This window comes from Pseudopodoces humilis, chromosome 3, assembly GCF_049639895.1.
Source record: "Pseudopodoces humilis isolate 2021_Gansu_Grassland_sample_001 chromosome 3, ASM4963989v1, whole genome shotgun sequence".
Taxonomy (NCBI): Eukaryota; Metazoa; Chordata; class Aves; order Passeriformes; family Paridae; genus Pseudopodoces; species Pseudopodoces humilis.
The window spans coordinates 85,618,205-85,639,237 of NC_142202.1; the positions used below are offsets into that span (position 1 = coordinate 85,618,205).

The 21,033-nt window shown below is 36.4% G+C and overlaps 1 protein-coding gene across 1 annotated transcript in view; it reads left to right on the forward strand.

Moving 5' to 3' along the window:
• The window catches only part of LMBRD1 (LMBR1 domain containing 1), a 67,600-nt gene that overhangs the window by 9,075 nt on the left and 37,492 nt on the right, over positions 1–21,033 (forward strand). The window contains exons 4-7 of the mRNA XM_005518126.3: positions 6,245–6,342; positions 7,295–7,362; positions 11,754–11,842; positions 15,662–15,735. Of these exons, the coding sequence (XP_005518183.1) occupies positions 6,245–6,342; positions 7,295–7,362; positions 11,754–11,842; positions 15,662–15,735 (329 nt within the window). The remainder of the gene's footprint in view (positions 1–6,244; positions 6,343–7,294; positions 7,363–11,753; positions 11,843–15,661; positions 15,736–21,033) is intronic.

Sequence of the window (21,033 nt, forward strand, 5' to 3'; positions counted from 1 at the left end):
TTGGTTAAATATGAGTATTATACTCGGTGCCCTTCAGAGAATATTTATCTTCAAAAGCCCCCTAAAAATGTAAATATGCTGAAGCCAGTTCATCAAAGGCTAATGGTTTCTGTTATATAATCTGTGGTTCACGTGTTTCCTATGTGTGTATTTAGTGGTCCCTTAAGGGAAACATGTGGTTCTTCTGTAACTTTTATGGCACTTAACATATGCAGCAGTGTGGAACTTGTCTACCGTGTATAAAGTTCATGCAACCATGAGTGCAACTCTTTCAGAGCGTTCAGATTTAGCAACTATTGTGTTCCAAGGAACAATTACTGCAGAGAAGCATAGAGGAGTTGATTCAAAAGTGGTAATCCTGAATAAGACTGAAATTTTAAAAAGTGACTGAAATAAAGTAACCAGTCACCAAACCTCTCTCATATTAGTTTTTTATTGGTCCTTACGGAACTTATGAGAAGCTTTATTACTAATGGATACTAATGGGTGTAGAAATGTGTTCAGCACAGTTTGCGTGAAATGCTTGTTCCAGTTAATGGTGTGAACTCGGGTGGTTGCCTGCTTTTCGTCACATTTCCAAAGACTTGAAGTTTTTTCTCTTAGAATATTGTGGTTCTTCTGAATATATTTTTTAGATTAGGAAATTATTTCAAATAGTGGACTTATTTCATTAAATTATAGGTTAATTATTGCCTGCTGGCGGTAGTGACAAGCAAGAACGGGCTTCACTCAGCATAAAGATGAATAAAGTCAAAAGTAGTAAGAAGACTGTTTTCAAAAAGGAACTTTTAGCACAGGGATTCTTACTTTGCAATAGCGGAATTGATTTGTATTTGCTTTCTATGTAGTTTGCCAAAGTCTTGTTTAACAGACCAAATACCTCACAACTCATAAGATAGAATAAACTTCAAGCTCTTCTGTGGACTGTTTGCTATAATTTTGTGAGACTGATAGATTGATGAATTTCTGTAAGGTGTTTTGGGCTAGCTGAACTTTTTGGCAAATCTTGAACTAATAGAGAACTGCTTTTGTTTTTGGCCTTTCTGGACAGGTCTGCTTGAAATACTGTAGGACAAATGTCTTATTTCATAGCATATCCTCCAGATGGTGGTAGAGATTTAAACATGGTTTTAAAATATTTTTCTCTTGTCATCTTAGTTTGAGTAGGTACACTTTTTCATAATTAGTTTTATAACTAGAGCTATGTTAAAGTGAACAGTAATAGTAACTTATTTGTCAGAAGTCTCCAAAAATCCTACACAAAAACACAATGCTTCTCATACATCATCTAGTCCCCTGCTGCTGTTGCCCAGCTTAGTGACATAACAGCTGAGAAGGAGAAAGTTAAGCAACTCTTCCACTGTAATACTATTCCCCTTTTTTTTTTTTTTTTTTGCTTCCTAGGAGAGTATTTGATTGTGGCTTTTTTCTAACAGACGAGATGAGCAGAAATGAAGTACCCTTCTGTACTTAAGAATGTGAATACCAGTATTTTCTTGTGACTTCTGAAAATGGACAGATAACTGTATAGATCCTACTTGACTCCTGTAGTTGTATTTACAATTTACAGTATTAATAATTGGTGCACTTAGTTCATTGTCCTTCAATCCAAGTAACTTCCAATTGTAACAAGAATGTGGAGACTGTGATTTAACTGATATTTTAGAATATTCATCATTACTTTGCTCCTTGCATTGCTTTTTACTGGTAAAACTAAATATAGAAAAGTTTTTTGTGTTGGTTTTTTTTGTTTGTTTGTTTTTTTGCATAGTTGTTAGCCCCCATGAAAAGCGCTGTTTCTCATACCCACCTGGTTTCTTGGCTAGACTGATAGAAAAGTGGAATGGGTTTGTATTGGTAGAATGGTAGATGAGGTCCCTCTTAGAGTGAAGCTTGAAATAACTGTATCTTGAAGTGGGATTTCAGCAGCCTAAAAGCTTTTCTTAGGAAATCAGTCTAGTAATTGCTTTGAAGCCATAGTGGCTTAGTGTGTTACTATTTCTAAACCCAGCTGTAATAGAACATGCCTCACAGTACTTTAGTGATTGAACAATGATCAATGGTTGGTAAATGCTCTAAAAAAGCATGTCAGCTTGTTTGGAAGGAAAACTCTTTTCAGAAAGTGTTATAATTGAAAACTGTCCAATACAGTTTGCTTTGTATCACAAAGAATGTGGTTGAAACAGTTGACAGTAACCTGGAGGTGTGTTCTGTAGTTCTTCCTCTAGTAAGTAAATACTACCTGTTGGAGTTACCTTGATGTTCAGTGTCCTTTGATGAAATTTTATAAATGGTGAAAGGATATAATTGGTAGATTCTAATCTTCTTGTGAGATAGACCAAGATTTTGACTTGCATGTGTTAGATGACTCCCAGCTACAGTGTGGCAAGGGCTGTCTGCTAAACTTTATTGGATCTCTTCACATGTGTTCTAAAGTCTATGCTAAGCTTTAGATTTTCCTTTTCCTTTTTACATCAGCAGTAGTATGGTGATCCTAGGTTAAAGCTTTTGAGTAAGAATTTATCCAAAAGGGTAAGTGGTATTACTTGGATGATTTTTACATGGAGTTTTGTCTGCTTACTGCAAGTGTTTGATGAGTCATTGACACAAGAGTTTGGGCTTCTAGGAATTAAGTGCAAGGTAGATATGACTCCATGCTTCCATAGTCTTGTTCTAGGAGAAGCCATTCTAAGTACTATGAGAGTGCCATAGCTGTACTTGACAAGTACTGTGGAGTTACATCTACAGAAACACTCTCCTAATTAGCGTAATTTTTCTGTGAGCAATGTGCTAGAACATAAATTAAAAGTCTGTCTGCATTGAAACTTACTGTGGTGAATTGCTTCAAACAAGTGTCTGACTTGAATTTCACTACTGTTTTGTATTCCGTAACTTCCACTTGGGTCTACAATAGACATCTTCCAATCTTGAAGAAAACTTATTTTAAAACGTTTTTCATGGATTGTAAGAAAAGACTGATCATAAGTTTATAGAAGTAGCTTGTGACTTCTCAGCAGAAAAACTGAGGGAGTATGTAACAAATAGTTGTTTTAAGCAACTCAGTAATTTTGATATGTAATGCCCTAGTATATGATACTATCTAGAAAAACAGGTTTTGTGTGAGGTAAGAGACTTCTGATGATACAATGTTCAGGAGCCTCCTACAGTGCTTAAACCTCTTAGACCTCCTATAATGTCTTAAAAGGATTTGAGAGAATATTGATTTTTGGATAGTCAGCTTGAAACCTTTCCAGTTCTAGAAGAAAAGAAAACCCAACAAGTCAAAACATAATTAAGGGACCATTACTCTTGTTACTTGAAGACTATGAGGTGTAACTTTCTCATACTTAAGGTGTCTTTGTATTGATATGGTGCAAATCAGCAGAAAGGCTAACTTGAGATAATAGCTGTCTCTAAAGAACAACCTACAGCTTAGAACAACTTGTTCTAAGGAGCAACAGGCAAACCTTCTGAAGGAATTCTCACTGAAGATCCCTTAAACTGTGGCAGGAAACACTGTTGTATTGGCCCTGTAGTGAAGCACACTTCCAGTAATAGTGCTTCAAGCTTCTGATACAACCCAGAAAAATGTTTGTAGCAAAAGCTGAACCTCTGAACTAGAACGAAGAGCAGTCCCTGAAAGCTGAGACAATGATTTATGCCGCAAGGTCACAGGGGAGTTAGGGGGAAGGGAATATCTTTGTCACTCAGTTGTCTAGCTGCTTGCTGCTGTAAGGCCTTTGCTTTTGAGGTTAGCTTTTCAGGGAACAAGAAGCCCTTTTATTGGGTAGGACAGCAGGCAGTTAGAGGCTTGCCCCCAGGTAACTAAGTTGTATGGGCTGATGAAAGGTGCTGCATTCCCTTTTTCATGAGTTCTGAAGATTAAAATTCAAAACCCAGATGATCAGTTTCCTGTCTTTTTGATAGGTGCTTGGGCAAATCTGTTAAAGTTACAGTCACATAGTTACTTAGAACCATAGAATATGTGTTGGAAAGGACCTATTAAGATCCTTGAGTCCAGCTTCTGTCCCTGCATAGAACACCCAAATAATCATGCCATATAAATGTAAAGAATCGCACACCTGAGATAATTGTCCTGAGAACACTTTTTGAACTCTGTTAGGCTTGGTGCTGCGACCACTTCCCGAAGGGGTTTGTTCCTGTGCTCAGCCACCCTCTGGGGGAAGAACCTCTTTCTAATATCCATCCTAAACCTCCCCTAATACAATTTCAGGCCATTCCCTTGGGTCACTGGTCACCAGAGAGAAGAGCTCAGTGCCTGCCCCTCCTCTTTCCCTCATGAGGAATCTGTAACTGCAGTGAGGTTTTCCTCTCTGTCTCCTCTTCTCCAGGCTGAACAGACCAACTCAGCCATTCCTCATCTAGCTTCTGTAGTAAAATAGAAAACACAATCTTTTGCTTCAATATGTGAATTATAAATTTAATTTTAAATTCTTACTAAAAAAAATCCTCAGAGGCAATTTAAAACCACCTGATACGTAAACAAAAAGATCTGTCTTGGAATTATTTTCTTGGGAAAAGCAAATCCAAAGCTGCCTTTTTTCTGTGCTAGTCCTGTAAAATTACTGTGGCAACGAAGTTTTTCAACAGAGCAAATTACGGAGCTTTTTCAATTTTAAGTGTAGATTGGAGTTTATCCTACCACATGTTTATAATACTGCATGTAATACTTGAAGATCTGTTTAATATGTCATTCTCTAGCAGTTTAGTTGCAGCAGATAACATGTTTAAAAATTGGATCTTGCAGGTTTTTTCCAACCTTAATGATTCTTTGTAAATAAAGTTACTCATACAGTTGGTAGTCTTTTTAATCAATGTGTTTCTTGCTTCATCCCCTTGGAAGAAACATGGATCACAGTCTCATTGTGTAATGAGCTAAGGGCATACCTCATGAGTAAGGTATGCTGAATTCTGTGTAATATAATTTGGGAGTGAGAATTTTTTGTGCTTGTGGTGACCTCTATGGGCTGATTATTCTAATCTCAGACTAATGATGCATGTAACTTGCCTAATTTACTGGCCCATTGTCGTGTGGATTTAGGAGTAGTCTGAAAAAACAGGTTATAGTTTAGACAGGCTTGATTTCTGAAAGCATTCTCAATATTGAAGTAGTACTGTGAAAAGCGAGGTTCACATATTTTTATATAGAATTTAAAAGTTTAATAAAAAGACAATTAGGAGATAAAAATAAAGTATACAGATACGGCCGGGTGTCTCTGCATTCAGCTAAGAGAGCACACTTTACTAACAAAGGATTGTCCCTTAAAAACAGAACCTTACTACATATTCATAAATTCTCATACATGATTCAAACATTCTTCTTAAATTTTGGATGTTTCGTTGTTTAGTTTTTGACTCACCCCCTTCCCAATAAATCAATCTTTTTGGCTCCACCGAGTTTCACATTCCCTGATAACAGAAATGCAATAAATTCCTCCCCCAGAGCTCTGGTCGCTGCTGTCTTCATCTGGATAAGATAATCTAAGAATGGAGCGGGGGGTCTCTAACTATCTTTTTCAGTCTTTGGGTTATACAAACAAAAGTAGTTTCTGTTTTAATACTGTGCCATAGCTCAACATATATGTATATTGTACCATTATTTCTAAGTTTCATCAATAACTGTAATAGAAAGAATTATATTAATATAACCAAGTTTTCTGACTTTATACATATAACATTCATTTTAATATTTGCAAAAAGCCAACAATATAATGTGTATCTATAACACTACTGTTCTAGAATGTCTAGGAGGGTTTCTTTTTGAATGGAGGTCAGTAAGAACCATGTCTTTCATCTGTGATGTACTCACGCTAATAGTAGAATCTGATACTGAGTCCAGTGATCAAAATAGCTTTAAATCAATTTCATTTGATATACATTTTTTTGAACAACCTTTTATTGGGTGGTTTAGCTTGCTTTTATTCACTATGCTTTAAGCTAGTGTGCTAATATTGTATATTGCTTGCATACAGTTAATTACTTTTCGTCTTTTGTTATTGCCAAGTTGAGGATAGAGCTGAAATTGTTAGTCTGAAAGAGTTCACTTTGGAGTTTACAAAACAGTAATAGTTTGTATGCTGGCTAGTGAATTTTACTAACTTTCCAATGCTTGAAATTAAGAGCTAGAATGGGAGGAAATTAATGTTTTACTCTTTCCTTTGAATTACTGTGTAGTAAATGAAGTGCTGATGTAACTGTCTCTTCATTTAATTCTTCCTTCTAGCTTTGTACTCGATTATTCTGTTCTGTGTCTTTCTGTGGATTCCCTTTGTCTATTTCTATTATGAGGAGAAGGAAGAAGATGATGGCAACACATGCTCAGTAAGTTTACTCTAGCAAATGCACCGAGCAATGAAAAGGCAAATGACTATAGCCCAAGTATGAAAAAATATTTTTTAACTAAGAAATGGTATTAATATTGTAATATTTAAGTCTATTACTATAGTTCCATAAAAATCCTGGAGCAGCTTGTAGTAAGACATAGTCTGACATTGTCAGTCTAAGCGCTGTGGTCTCGCATGACATGGTACTTTAGTGAGATAAGTAATTAATGTCTTTATTTTCATGAATTCTTTAAACTTTCTAAAAATTCTTTTGAGCAAGATTTCATTCACAGGAAGTTAAAATGTCTCATGTGAGACTTTCCATAGAATAAAAACCATATATAGTCACATTTCTTAAAGCAGAGAATAGGAAAATGGTTCTGATTCTGAAGTAGGTACTCAAATTTAGTGTCTTTTTACTGTGGTGTTTGCATTATTTCTTGAAGTAGGCAGTAATAATTTGCCTGAAGCTAACATGCTTACTTTTGTAATGCACTGACTTGAGACCTCCCAGGGAATACAGTAACTTCATGCCAGTAAGGTGCTATATTTCAAATGAAAATATTTTTCTTAAGAATCTTCTAACCAATTAATCATTATTGTTTTCCCTTCTGTTTAGTTGTAACCTTAACATGAGACTTTTAATAATAGCCATAATATAAAGTATCAGTAGTATTTTCTTTGAGTGAATTTGTGCTGAATATATCCAGCCACAGCTGCTCAAATACATAGCTTATAATGAAAGCAGAATTCCATGTCATTGTTCACCGTTCTCAAGCTATGAGGCTCTTCAAGAATGTGTGCTTATGACTTATTTATAAAATTACTGATGCTTTTTGTGGTGGTTTTCTGTAGAATACCTGTTCTGCTAAGTATACTTTTTCATAGTTTGCACAAATCCCTTTATATTCATTTTATGTCAATGTATTAACATTCTCTTTAATATTCAGCAGGTCAAAACAGCACTCAAATACACTCTGGGATTCATCACGATTTGTGCAGTTCTTCTGTTAATTGGGTAAGTATTTGTATTGAGCACTGTTCTATGCAAGATTTATTTATCAGAGTTCTGTTCTGTGCTTCTAAGAGGTAAATTATGATGCTCTCCATCTGTATAATCAGCATTAGCTTAATCGCTAATAGGGCTTAAGTATCCCGAGAGTTATGTACCTGAAAATGGGAAGATAAAATTGTTTTCTTAATTGTGGAGGTACTTGTGCTTCCAAGCTGACTGAATGTGCAGTTTGAATCGATGTCAAGGACATGATGGCTTTGACACAACTACATTAATTCTTCAGTGTACAACAGGGAGCAAAAAATTTGTCCTTATCCATGTTCATCAAATAGTTTTTTGCCTTTCTCAAGTGCTTTTTCTGAAATGGACATTGCAAAACAGCTTTTTAGGAAAATTAGACGTTATGTGCTTCTACTTTGCTAAATGGAAATGTCTGAAGAATGTAAGTGTAGTGTGGGCTTATACTTTACTTAATTGTGCCTTGCATGATAAAGCTTTTGCTTGCATTTGTTTAAAAGGCAAATGTTACTGAAGTGAGTAACCTGTTTCCAGCAAGTGCTGTTCTGAAACTCCAAATGGTAGAAGAAAATTGATTTCACACCACCATTAAGCATGACATGCACACCAATACTGAATCTTTCTAATGTCTGTTGTGTCATAAGCTTTTTAGCATTTTGACTGCAGCAATAAACTTGCTAAAAATTGCAAAATGCATGCTAAAATGATCCATCAAAGTTCTGGAGCATGAAGCAGAAACTAGAGTGAAATTAATGCTTCCAGTTGTATACCATCTTACTGGAATATTGTTTTAGTTTTGCTAAAAGTTAAAGGTACATTTCTGTCAAGTCTTTTGTCTTTTTAAGTGAAGTAAGGTATTTACTCTTACAAGAGATTGTAGAGTTTATTACCTTAATCATTGTCTAGAAATACTACTGAAATTTCTGTCAAAAAGCTGTTTCTGACAGTTAGGTCACATCATAGGTATATGATTGTATAACACATCTGGTTTAGAAATCTTGGTAGTGTCTCTAGTAGGTGTCGGCTGAATCCACAGTAGCTGTAAGCATGTTCGTTCCTCTCTCCCCATAAGATAGAAAAAAGTAATTCTTGTATTTCCCCTTTAAGTGAGACTGCAAGACTCCCTTCAAGGGGAAAAGGCTCAATTTTAGAGGCAACTGAGGTGACTGTGCTGAAGAAAAATGTGAACTCTATTTCTAGTATAGTTATATATAGATTAAGTAGCATGTCTCAGTGTTTGTATCTGCTTTTTCTGAAGTTACCTGTCTTAGTCAGCTGTTTTCATAACAAGGGCAGGGATTGGCCACAGAAGTCCAGTGTGACAGGAAAGAGAGAAACATGTTGGAGCTGAAGCTTCTGTGTAAGTGGTTTGACTGAATGTGGTAGTGAAGACTAATCTTTCAGTAGTGGGGGATTCTCTCACAGGTTAAGATCAGAGTAATGTTAAATTAGACTGGAATTTTTTACTGGCTTTGACTCTAGGTGTCTAATCTTAGTGGACTAGAGTGCTCCTGTACAAAGGTTACAGTAGTGAGAGGGGTTGGAATATTTCCTGTTAAGTGCATAACAAATAGTCTTTCTTCCCATGCTTACATGACTATTGTCTCATAAACAGACAGCCCCTGTACTGATTGGTTTAGGCAGTAATCTGTGATTAAAACAGGTCAATAAATAGTTTTAAAGGTCTACATGAGATTATTTTTTTTCCTCTTCTCTGGTCAGCTGTCCTCAAATTAATTATAAAAGCTATATTAAGCTCAAAGTTTGAGTGTCTTACCAGGATGTTGCCCTTGCTCCACTAGAGATCGTTATGAGTATTTTGGGAAACAAATCTATTTTGTGCCACATAATCTTGGTGTTTTTTCTGACTTGATCACACAGCTCAGTAAGCAGGATGTTATTGTCCAAATTGTTATCAGGAGTAGTGTTTGTACCTCTTACTTGTCTGTTAAAAAACAGTTGTCCAGCAAAAATGTTCAAATCTGTAACACTTAAATCCTCTGCACGCAAATAACTTGATATAGAGTTAAAACCATTAAAAGCAAAGTATAGGGCAAATCTATACTGAGATGCTCAGAACTAGTTTTTACTTGTCATATCTTTCCCTTCCCATAAGTTATGTTCTTTCCTTTTACTTTATCTAAATGTCATGTTCTTTTCAAGGGGCTTGAGATACTGCAATTTTGATTAAAACACCCTTAAGCAGTCTAGTATGAAACAAAATAGTTGTTTTTGAGGCTAATGAATGTTTGGTTCCGAAATGCTTGCTTTCCTGACTGTCAGTGTTTAGAATTAAACTGGTTACCTTAAATTTTCTAAACTTGTTAGCTCTTACAAAGCTATGAATATATCTAATTATCCCATAAATAGTTATGCAAATTATCACAGCAGAACTCACTTAAGGAAATTAGTCTAAATCTGGTGTGTTGGAAAATAATTTCCTAAGGATGACAGTTAATGACACCCTTTAAGGATCAAACTTTACCCATCTACACTTGTGTATTAGCCCTGCCTAGAGTGAATAGTTTTAAACTGCTTGTCTTGCATTTACTGTTCTTGTTCTGCAGCCTAGATATTGATCTAGATTTTAATCATAATTTACCCAGGATGTGTTTTGAGCTTCTGTTCTTAAAGTTACCACATTTTATAATTTGATTTATGTCCAGAACTCCAAGTATCAAACGCTGAGGCGTTTTGTTTGCTTGCGTTACGTAAAGTTTTAACTCCTGTGTTCCTTTCTGGGGCTTTTGGTATGTGGAATTTGAGCAGGAGCAGAATCAGATGTCCATCTCCTTCATTTAAGGTTTATCTGAGTGCTAATTGAAGAGAATAATGTATTCTGTAGCCCCTGCTCTGATCAGTGTCTTTTGACATGATGGTTGTAGGGAGTCTCGGGGGAAAAGAAAAAAAATCCTGTTGTTCTTAGGGGGAAAAGAGCAAGCAAGTTATAAATATCATAAAGTGTTCTTCCATCTTGTTTGTTCCCTGCATGTGGTCCACAAATAGCAAATTCATGGTTGTGCTAAAATAAAAAGGACTTGAGCTCAGTTATGTTCTCAGTCTCCTTTTCTAACCATTTTTAGCAAATAAACCTGCAGTGATTTCTTTCTATCATTTGTAAGTAGAAATGTTGCTTTACTTGGTTTTAATACCCATGTCTTTATTTTGTCTGGATTCTGTTTTACAGAAATAATTACTACTAGAGGCAGATACAAGAACTAAATCCTAAATCAATAAGCATGTGTCAAGTTAAGCAAATGATAGCCCTCAATCTGCCTCTTGCACAGTCAAGAAGCTTTTTTTTAGAAATTAAAATCTCAACTTTCAAAATGTCAACTTCTTTTTTTGGCAGAGTATCAGTTTGGTTTTGATGTGATGATATGTGCACACAGTTGGTTTATCCTTAACCTTTGAAATAAAAGCATGTATTTTGTACTTTGTTTGAGACTGCTCCTGGAATATACATACTTGTTTGGGACTTCAGGCAGGGGTCTAATTATGTAGTCTTTGTCATACAAGTTCGAATGCTACTTTATGGACTTCTGTTTGAGTTCATTCATTCTTTGCCTAAAGCGCTTCCCTTCAAATCTGTCTTCCTTGTGACTTATAGACATTCTATTTCATGTCTCAAAGCTATGGTTTCAGTGTTCTTTTGCTATAGAGTGTTTTATGCTATTTTTCCAGCTGGTGCAAAATCAGCCGTTTTGTCTGTAGAGGTGCTGAAGAGTTACTAGTTGACTTTAGATGGTGAGCCTGACAACAGGAAACTTTCAGCTAGGGGACTGTTTTACCTGACATTGTTCTCTCAGCATTCTTTGCTAGTCTGCTTATTGGAAGAACAAAAAACTTAACTCCTTTGTAGCTCAGTTCTCTGGGCCAGCTACAGAACGAAGAATGGAATGTAGCAGATGTGTTTAATTATAACAATGGAAGATAAGCATGTCCCTTTATATTTTAATGGTTGGTTGGGAAATCATTAATTATTTTATTTTGGCTTTCAGAAGTATATATTTATACAAGAATTTGTCTCAATTGATGCTTAAAGTTTGTTTGGTCCTCTGCATATGAATCAAATCAGGATAGTAAATCATATTAATGATTTAATGATAATTTTTTGAAGTCTTTTAGTAATACTTGAGTGTAGGGTCCTTACCTCTTTCAGGACTGATAAGCAAAATCATTGACCTCAGACCTGACTGTATACACACATACATGTACTCTGCTTATCTAAATGCAGTATTTGAGGAGAACGCGAATAAAGTTGAAACACTGCCTTTTTTCAGGGATTAATGGATTTCCATTTTCTTAATTTGGAAGTAGAATTTGTCTTATATTTCACTAATTAGGGTAAGAAATGTTATTTTTCTTTATTACAGTGCTTTTGTTCCTTTGGATATTCCCAACAAGAAGAATTCCACAGAGTGGGAGAAAGTGAAGCTCCTGTTTGAAGAATTTGGAAGTAGTCGTAAGTTTGAGACTTGTTCTGGGCTTTGCACAAGTTGCTACACTACTAACCTCTGCCACTTGTTCATTGACTGAACAATTTACTTCCTTGGTTGCAGTTTTTTAACTTTTCTCTGACTGCTTACCTACTTTACAATAAGACTGTTCTTCCCGTTCAGAGAAAAACAAAAATTAGAACTATCCTGAAAGCAGAAACCGCCAGCATCTCCTCTCTGTACTTTAGATAGAAGTCCTGATTAGACAGCAAGGATTCCAGTGTTGTGTCTGCTGATGTTCATGGTGGGGAGAGGAGGATACTTTCCTTCCATAGTCTTCATTTAACACAGCTCTTAAATGCTACTTGGATGCTGAAGTTCACTGACTTTCAGTGTATGGTGAATGTGTATCATGTTGTGAGAGTCTTCAATCATTTACCTAATGAAATGCAGTACTACTGTTCATGGTAAAAGTGAGACAAGTGGTTCTGTCTCTTTATACAGGAAAGTCCTGAGGATGTCACAAGTTCTTCCCTTCGCTCTTACAGTACTGACCTCTTCTGAAATCGTTGTTTGCATTTGTTATTCTTTACACTAGGGCTGTAAAGAGCTGTTGAGAAGGCCAAACTCCATGGAATAGTATTTAACACTTAGGTGATGTAGTTCATGTGCTTAGCTAGAGCATGTTTTCAGAGTGAAAGTGTGAAGGAAGTGTTTTATAGGTGAGCTAAGACAGACTTGATGTCACTTTTCAAATGTGTTCAAAAAAGTGTAAATATAAAGTTATCTAACAAATATTCATCCCAGGGCATAAGTACTCTATTATTTTGTGCATTATTCTTGATATGTCTCAGAGTATTGGTTCCGTGTGAATGTTTTAGGATATAGTCATACAAGCCTTCATCAAGTCATATTCTGCATTATTCTAGGAATTTTGTACTGATTAAAAGCTCCCTGCGGTGACATAGACCAAACATTGACAGAGCTGGCTAATCCCTTTAGCGACTATCAACTTTATATGTACAGTTTGCTTAGATATTCTCTAACCTGATTCTCTTCCACCGAGGGCACATACTCCTTCCAAATTTGTCACTGGCCTGGATTTTCTGAAGTCTGGTCTTGCTAGTAAAAGACTGAGGTAAAGAAGGCATTCAGTACCTCAGACATGTCACTGAAAAGTCCTGTCTTATGAGGTCCCCTGCCCCACTCAGCAACAGGCCCTTATTTACCTCTTCTTCCTCTTGACACTTAAATACTCAAAGCCCTTCTTGTTTGCTTTGACATCCTTGAAGAGTCTTTAATCATAATATGCTCTGTGCTGTAATCTGTGTTTGTGAGGGCATGAGATGAAGAGGACAAATCCATAGTTTATTGAATGTTTTGGCTATCTGCTTGTTGGTGTTTCTCTTGCTTTGCAAAGATTATAACAGCACAAGAAAAAATGCTTCTTAAAGTGTTTATACAGGTTGTGATAATGATTGAGCTGAGATGTAAGCTAATTTTTCCAGGTGACCTTGATGTGACTGTAACAAAGTATTTGGCTCTGTCTTTGCTATGAAATAAAATATAGTCAATGTTTATTTCTAGGAAAGTAAACTTAAGATGCTGGGTTGGGATGTGAAAGTCTGATTTTGTTTTCTATCAGCATTCTCTAGCGACTTGTAAGTGGAGACTGAACTCATTGTGGAAAAATCTCTCCTTTTACTTATTGTGGATATACTGCTATCACCCATTGTTTCACACTTGACAGCTATGCACCACTGAAGAGCCTGGGCTCCACCTCTTTGCTAAGGTGAGACAGGCTGTATTGGGTGTCTCGAAACCTGTCTCTGTTCCAGGCCAAACAAGCCTGACTCACTTAGCTGCTCTGCACAGCATGTGCTCCAACTTCCAACCAGTGTAGTTCTTAACTTGCTCAGATTTATCAGTTTTAACCTGTAGTAAGGTCCTCAGAGCTGGTTGTGCTATATGGTCCCTTCCTTTAATAGATGGCCATGCTGCTGTTGATACAGCCTGGCATGCCAAAGAACTTCCATGCTGGCAGGGCATGCTGCTGGCTTATAATCAGATTGCTGTCTCCCAAGACCCCCAGGTAGGGGGGCCCTTGTGTTTTCATAGAGCTATTCCATAGACAGCAACTCTCTGCAAAAGGTTCTTTTGTGTTCCAGGTGCTGGAGAAATAAGGACAAAATTCTTGCCCGTAGTCTTAACTTGTATCTGTTGTCCTGTTTTTATATTAATTTACCCTTTTCCTTTGTCTTGTATCAAGAAATACAAAGATCTTGAGACATAAAACAAACATCCAGTCGTCACTTGGTAGTTGATTGTGGGGTTATGAAAGAAATGCAAACTCATCCACTGAGGCAAAGCCTGATATTACACTTCTGATATACAATTATCAAATTTTCAGCCAGTTAGTTTCTTAATGTTCCATTGAGCATAGTTCAGACTTTTAAAATGGATTTTAAATGTTGGCTTCAAATACTTGTACAGGAGGATCATCAAATACTATATGTAAGTACATAGTGTGGTGTGTTACAAATAGGGGTCACTTGTGACTTTTTTTTTCCCTAAACTTTAGAAACAACTCAAATTTTCACAGCTACTGAAGGCAAAATAGTACTAGGTTTATTTTTGAGGGTTTTTGGGGGGTTTTGTTTGGTTTTTTTAATAAGTTTTAAACATAGCTGTAGTATTTGAAACACAGGAACATATTTTTTTTAGCTCTGGGGAAGTTATTCGATGTTACCTAGCAAAAATAGTAAAGCAGAGATTTGAGCAGTGAAGTTGGATTTGGTTGTGCTGTGCTATTAGTTTTTGTTGGTTTTGGAAAGAGGCCTGTAGGGTTGGTCAGAAGGATGCAGCTTCTCATAGAGGAAGGTTATGATTTCTCAGTTTGCCACTGCTTAGTGCTGTGTTCAGTAAATAAGAATGGGAACTAGCTAATGAATGGAAACAGGCTAGTATATCTGTGTGAGTAGAAGTAAAAGTTGTACTCTAACTGTTCTCTAAATTCTTGAATTAACTGGAGGGGAGAACATGGGGGAGAACAGTAAACTCTGGTTATGACTGAGCACAAACATGAAATAATTTGCTGGCAGTTAATTTCTGTAATTTATAAGTTTCGATGTTACTCAGTAACCAAAACCACTTGCAATGTCTTGCATGGTGAGGTTAGGGACAGACCTGTTCTGAAGAACTATGCAGGAGTTTTTAGGGAGTTGAATTTTTTTTTGGTCACTCTTGAAGTTTTTATTTGGTCACTCTTCTCATCTACTATCTCTTGATTACTAGGGTACCATACACAGGCTACAATAACTCTTATAGTCCCTGAACTTTTTCCAGTTCGTTGGTCTTTATATACATTGAGTGAAGCTGAGGATTTTTTTGGTTGATTGAAGGATCCATGCTTGTCTGGATAGTACTTTTAGTAGGAGAAATCTGGTGATAGCAAACAAAACTAAAATGAACCATCCAGAATGCACATGGAAGTTGTGCAAGTCACCACAGCATCCTGTAGAGGCCAGAAATAAGTCTTGAAGAGATATTAGACAGCAATGGGAGCAAGTTCATTAATGGCTTTTCAACCATTTGGGTGAATGCAACTTCAGTGAGCTTGTAACAAAGACATGAGTCTGTCCTGGATCCTCCAATTTGGGATAAAGATCTGTGGTCAAAAAGCTCTTCTAGGTCAATTTTTCATCTGTTATGGCTGGTAACTATGTCTTAATCTTTTTCTTCTTTCTCATGAACTTAAATCTCTTCTGGAAACTAATTTAGGAAGAAGTGTTCTTATACATCTACTGTATTTTCAACAAGTTTTGTTTTTGTTTGTTTTTTTGCAGATGGCTTGACTGCACTTTCATTTTCCATTAGTTCCTTAACTGTGATTGGAATGTTGGCAGCTATCACTTACACAGTAAGTTGTTACGCAAAGTTTTCAGATTTTTACCTTCATGATACTTGCAGTTGTCACTGGCTGTACCTGGAAAACTTGTCATCCTAAAAAGATTCAGCAGTGTCTTTAGCTCTGGATTCTCATGCTTTGAAACATTCATTCTAACTTTCTGCTGCAAGTTTAAGGACCACTGTTTTAGTACTGAGCACAGATCAGACTTAATTTTGATGTGTTTATGCAAGGGGATATCACATTATTTATGACTTGGAACACAATCACTGACTTTTTTTGCTCTTCAGCCTTTATTTCTCCACCCTGATGTAGAGAATTAAATGTTGCCCTTCTTTTTTTCATTGAACTGTGGCATAACCTAGAGTTGATATTGAGCTGAGGTACTGCAGTTCTTTCTGAAAGGGATTTGGAAGGGTTCATTCTGTAACCAATTGTAAATAGTATGATTAAGGTTATGTTAGTTCAACTGCTTGACTCTTCCTTTTACGTACAAAGAGGAGGAACTGTTTTAACTTACTAGCTGTGGCCAACATTTAATGTTCATGTGGTCATTTGCTTTCCCAATCTGTTCTGTTTCTTCATTCAGTGAATAATCAGTGTATTTGTAATGCTATTTGTTTTAATTTGTCAAGGTAAAATTTTGCAACAAAGAAGCTTAAAAGCTTAAGATAACTGACTGATAACAAACGAAGCTTTAAAGTTTCTCAGAAATTACTGTTTTTCTGACAGGTTTTAATCTTTAAGTTCATGTCCTTGCTAATACAATGTTTTTTTTCCATTGGAGCCTGAGTAACATAGTTGTTCCCATGTAGCTTTGCTCCTGAATTCTAGCTGCCTTTGCAGCAATAGCTTATGTAGTAAATTATTTTGAAGCAGTAAATTATTTTGAAGCATTGGTACCCAAGGAGGTGTTTGTTTCAGGCAAACTAGAAATGTATAAAACTTGAACAAGGATTTAAGAAAGAGGGAAGGGGGTAAGGTGCTTATGAAATAGTACCTTTAGACTCTTAAATGAGTAACAAGTGTAGCTAATGATTTTCTGCCTCTCCAGCTGGTGTGAGTTAACAGCAGAATTATGGAAAGCAGTTCAGTAGAGGTTTGCATATGTGTCAGAAACCTGACAGCACATTGGCCATCAGTGTCTGTGCAGTAGATAGGAGAGCAATTGGCTGGATCAGCTAGTGGGTATCTTAGGTGAGCTGAATTGCTCTCAGCCCCATTGACTAAGCACTTTAACTTGACCATGATTATAAATTTTATTTCTTTAAGCTTTTTCTTAAAGTGACATGGGTCATTAAATTATTCAGGCTATCTTGCTGACATCTGGATCATGTGATGGTCAAAAATGATCTAGAACTCCACCTAGCCTGTAATAACATGCCAGATTTTAATTATTTTCCCTTAATTATAGAAGAAAATATTATTTTCTTTACAACTATATTTCATTGCTGAAGAGCACATATAGTGTTATTTTAGCCATGAGACTAACAAAAGAAAAAGCTTCATTACCTGGGAGATTATCATCAGTGTTTTGTTCAAAAAACCAAGTATGTTTTTTCTAATTGTTAGCAAACATCAAAACTGTGAGATTGTGAAAATCAACTTTATTTCTTACTGAAAGGTAAACCATTTACAAAGAAAACCTTAGCAGATGTGGCACTTTGTTATATGGTTTAGTGAGTATGGTGGTATTATGTCAAAAGTTTGGCTTGATGATCTTGGAGGTCTTTTCCAACCTTAATGATTTTATGATTTTTGGAATTTTTTCAATTTACTATACAATATTTCTTACTTCAAATATTGTTACCTACTTATTTTTGAACCCAGATTGGTTGTAGGCAAGATTCAGCTGAGTATCACAGCATGCTTGCGTCCTTAACACTAGCTGAACCTGGAAATCCATGTTCAGTAACTTCAGTTTTTGTGTTGTCTATGTTTTCTCAGATGAAGACAATACTTAAATCTTCAATATTGTTGCTTTAGTGTCAATGTATTTACACCTTATACAAATACTGAGTGATAAATGAGGTGGAACATCAAGCATGAAAACTAGCTATTATCTGAATGCCTTAATTACTAAGATTTTTGGGCTAATTTGTTGCTTTGTAAACTTCAACAGAGCTGTCTATGCAAATGCCTGGAGTGTGAAATTGATTTCCTTTATTTTTAACTGCAGTGTTTCATCCTTCTGGAACTATCTGTTCTGTTTTTTAGTAGGTGTTAAGGGAGAGTGGGAGAAATGGAGGAGCTATTTTATAGAAGTTTTGGGCATGAGCTCACATGGGAGTGGGTTGTTATCTACCTCTGATGTGAGGTTTTTTTGTCCTTGTTTGCAGGCAGTTGTAGAATCTTACGCTGAAACAGTGAGCTGGCTTTGATATATGGAAGGACTGAGGTACAAATGTGTCACAGACAGTGGAAAACACCTATTAGTAGGTCTGTTCTCAAAGTTGGAACAGTATTTTCTTTATGCTCTAGAGCTTTCATAACACCTTTCCCACCAGCAGTGATGGTCAGGTTTCCATATTTAAGCTATTTTCACCTGCAACAGCATGGGCTGGACTTGTCCCAGTGGTATGACATACTGCAAAAACTGCTTCAGTAATGAAAAGTTTTTGGTCTGCTGTACTTCCCTACACTTCAGGGAGAGGTTGGCTCAGAGTGTAGTTTGTCTTTACTGGTTTGGATTACTCCACTCACTCTGCTTCAGAGGAGGAGAATGTGATTCTCAAAGGAGTAACTGTTTTCTCTTGGTAGTTTGCCATGTCTTTGTGTTGTGGGGTGTTTTGGGTTTTTTTTGTGTATTAGCCTTTTATTAAAAAAATGACCTCTAGATGAGACAGATGTGAGTGCACAGACAAGTCTGTAGGGGATTGTGATGCTTGCTGCTGACTTAGGACATCTCACAAGTAGTTAGGCTCCTGTGTTGTTCTGGCAGCCTTCTGCTGCCTAACAAATTGTTTATCCCATTTCCAAATGTGGGAGATCTTTGTCCTTAGTCATCAAACCACTCTTTGATCATTGGTGTTAGTTACTCTTGGTTTTAAGCACAGAAAAAGAATATTGTTATATAAGAGAGAGTACAAGAATAAAGACACCTATTTCAAAATTTTTCACAAATGCTTAGTAGATGATGGAAAAGAGAGTAGATGGGGATACCATGTGTGGTATTCCTGTGTCTCTGGACAGAGGTGATCTCAGATCTGTGGTTTACACAGTGAAGAATTGAGTATTTGTAGTATAGACATAACTGGAATTTTTTTATTTTCCCCTGACTTCTGCATATCCTCAGCCTGTTTCAGTGCCAGCATTGCTATTGTATTGTTAAATGGAAATAAGAACAGGTATATCTGGCTTTAAGGAAAAAAATCTATGCTAAATGCTTATCTAATAAAGGTTGTATTTTAATAAGTAATATGTTAGCAAATCCCTTCATACCTAATTAAAAATGGCCTTACACTGAATGACTATTATAACACAAAACGCTAAAAATAAATAGGAATACTGTGACTGCAGTTGACTGTTTTCATTGTAAAATGTTATTTATGGAAGAAACCATGGAACAGATGAATCAAGTGATTTTATTAAAGTCCCTGGCAGTGCAATTTATCTGTTCTACAATTAGTTAAATGTATGTTAACAGTACTACTTTGTGTGGCCTTCAGCATGAAGAATTAGATTAGGTCTGCTCTAAAATGGAATTTCTGTGCTGTAGTAATATACAATACTGTGAAAAGTTGGAGGGGGAAAGGCTTTCGCACTGTCAGCCAGGTAGCCTTGAATTTGAGTAGAAAAAGAGAGCAAAAGCTCATTTTAGCATGTCTAGCATGTTTAGCATGTGCTCCTAGACTTCCTTTATGAAAGCATATCCTCCTGCTTCCACGGGAGGAGGGATACAGCAGGGTGGTATTATTGAGATTGTAAATGGCTGCAGTTTATATTATGGAGCTACCAGATTTACCCCAAGGACTAATCTAGTTAAAAACTATTTTCTAAGGATCAGTCCAGTGTTTGGGGCCTTTCAAGGTGCTGATTGGTTTCATATATTACTCTGAAGTACATGGTGAGCTGTTAATGCAATGAAGAACGCAATTCTTATCAGATCATACTGTGTTGTAGCATTTGATATGTTGGGATTTGGGGGGTGAAGGTGACAGTTGAGGGACAACACAAATTGAAGCATTGTGCTGGTCTGGAGTTGCAGATAACTGAGCACTTGTGTTACTGACTATGGTAGATAAGTGGGTAATGCTACAGTTCAATGGGGTTGTCATTATACTGGATTGCTGGGTTCCATTTTCTATGGCTTCAAACATCAAAATCACAGTAAATTTGATCTAGTGATACATACAGAGAAGAGCTTTTCTTGCCATTTAAGGGAAAATGCTGAGTTTCGCTTTTGAATTGTGAACTCTTCCCCAGCACCTGAATGGGGTAGAGTGAAATACACTGTTAAAACTGAAATTGCCAAAGAAATAAAACTTGTTTGGTATGAAAAGTTCCTGATCTCCTCAATTTCTGTGAAATACTAGTTTTGGGAGGTATTTGTAATAAGTACTGATCCTGAAAATATCTCATCCCTTAAGATAAATTACGAGGGAGGGCATTAGCATGGAAATTACTGGCTTAAGGAGTTAGTGCAAAAGTTACTTTTCCAAGAGAAGGTCAAGTCAGAAAACTCACAACTACTTTCATTGATAACTTAATACAGAAGATTGTGTATGTCTTTGTTACCTACTAAAAAGCAATTATTATAAGAACTAGATTTTAATTCAAGTTTCATGCTTGCTAGGATATATCTTCAGGAGTCAAGAGCTAATATTTGAGTGAAGGAGCAAATTAAATGTTTTATGGTCTTTCTTAACACTGTGTCATTCAAATGACAAGATGAGATGCAAGGAAGATGATTAAGCAGTAAAAGGAGAACTTTAACTCCACACTTTAAATGGAACATAAATTGGCTTGTTCTGTTTAGTTTTCCATGTGGTGATATTTGGGGCAGTCCTGCAGAATGTGGCAACAGTGTCTTCTCTGGGTGTCTGGCTGTGAGCTGTGTGATTTTTGAGTCAGAACCTTTTTCCAGTAGTGTTAGCATTCTACAGGAAGAACAGAGCTTCTCTAACACTTGATTGCGAAGCAAGATTAGAGGTGTCTAGCATTGAGGCTAGACATTTTGGCAGTAGTGTATAAGGATAATCTAAAGCGGACATCTTTGTTGTATTTGACAAGTGTCTCACCTTATTAAATGTTCATAACAGTAAATTCTCAAATTGCTTCCTTACATTTGCACTGCAAACTTTGCTTTTT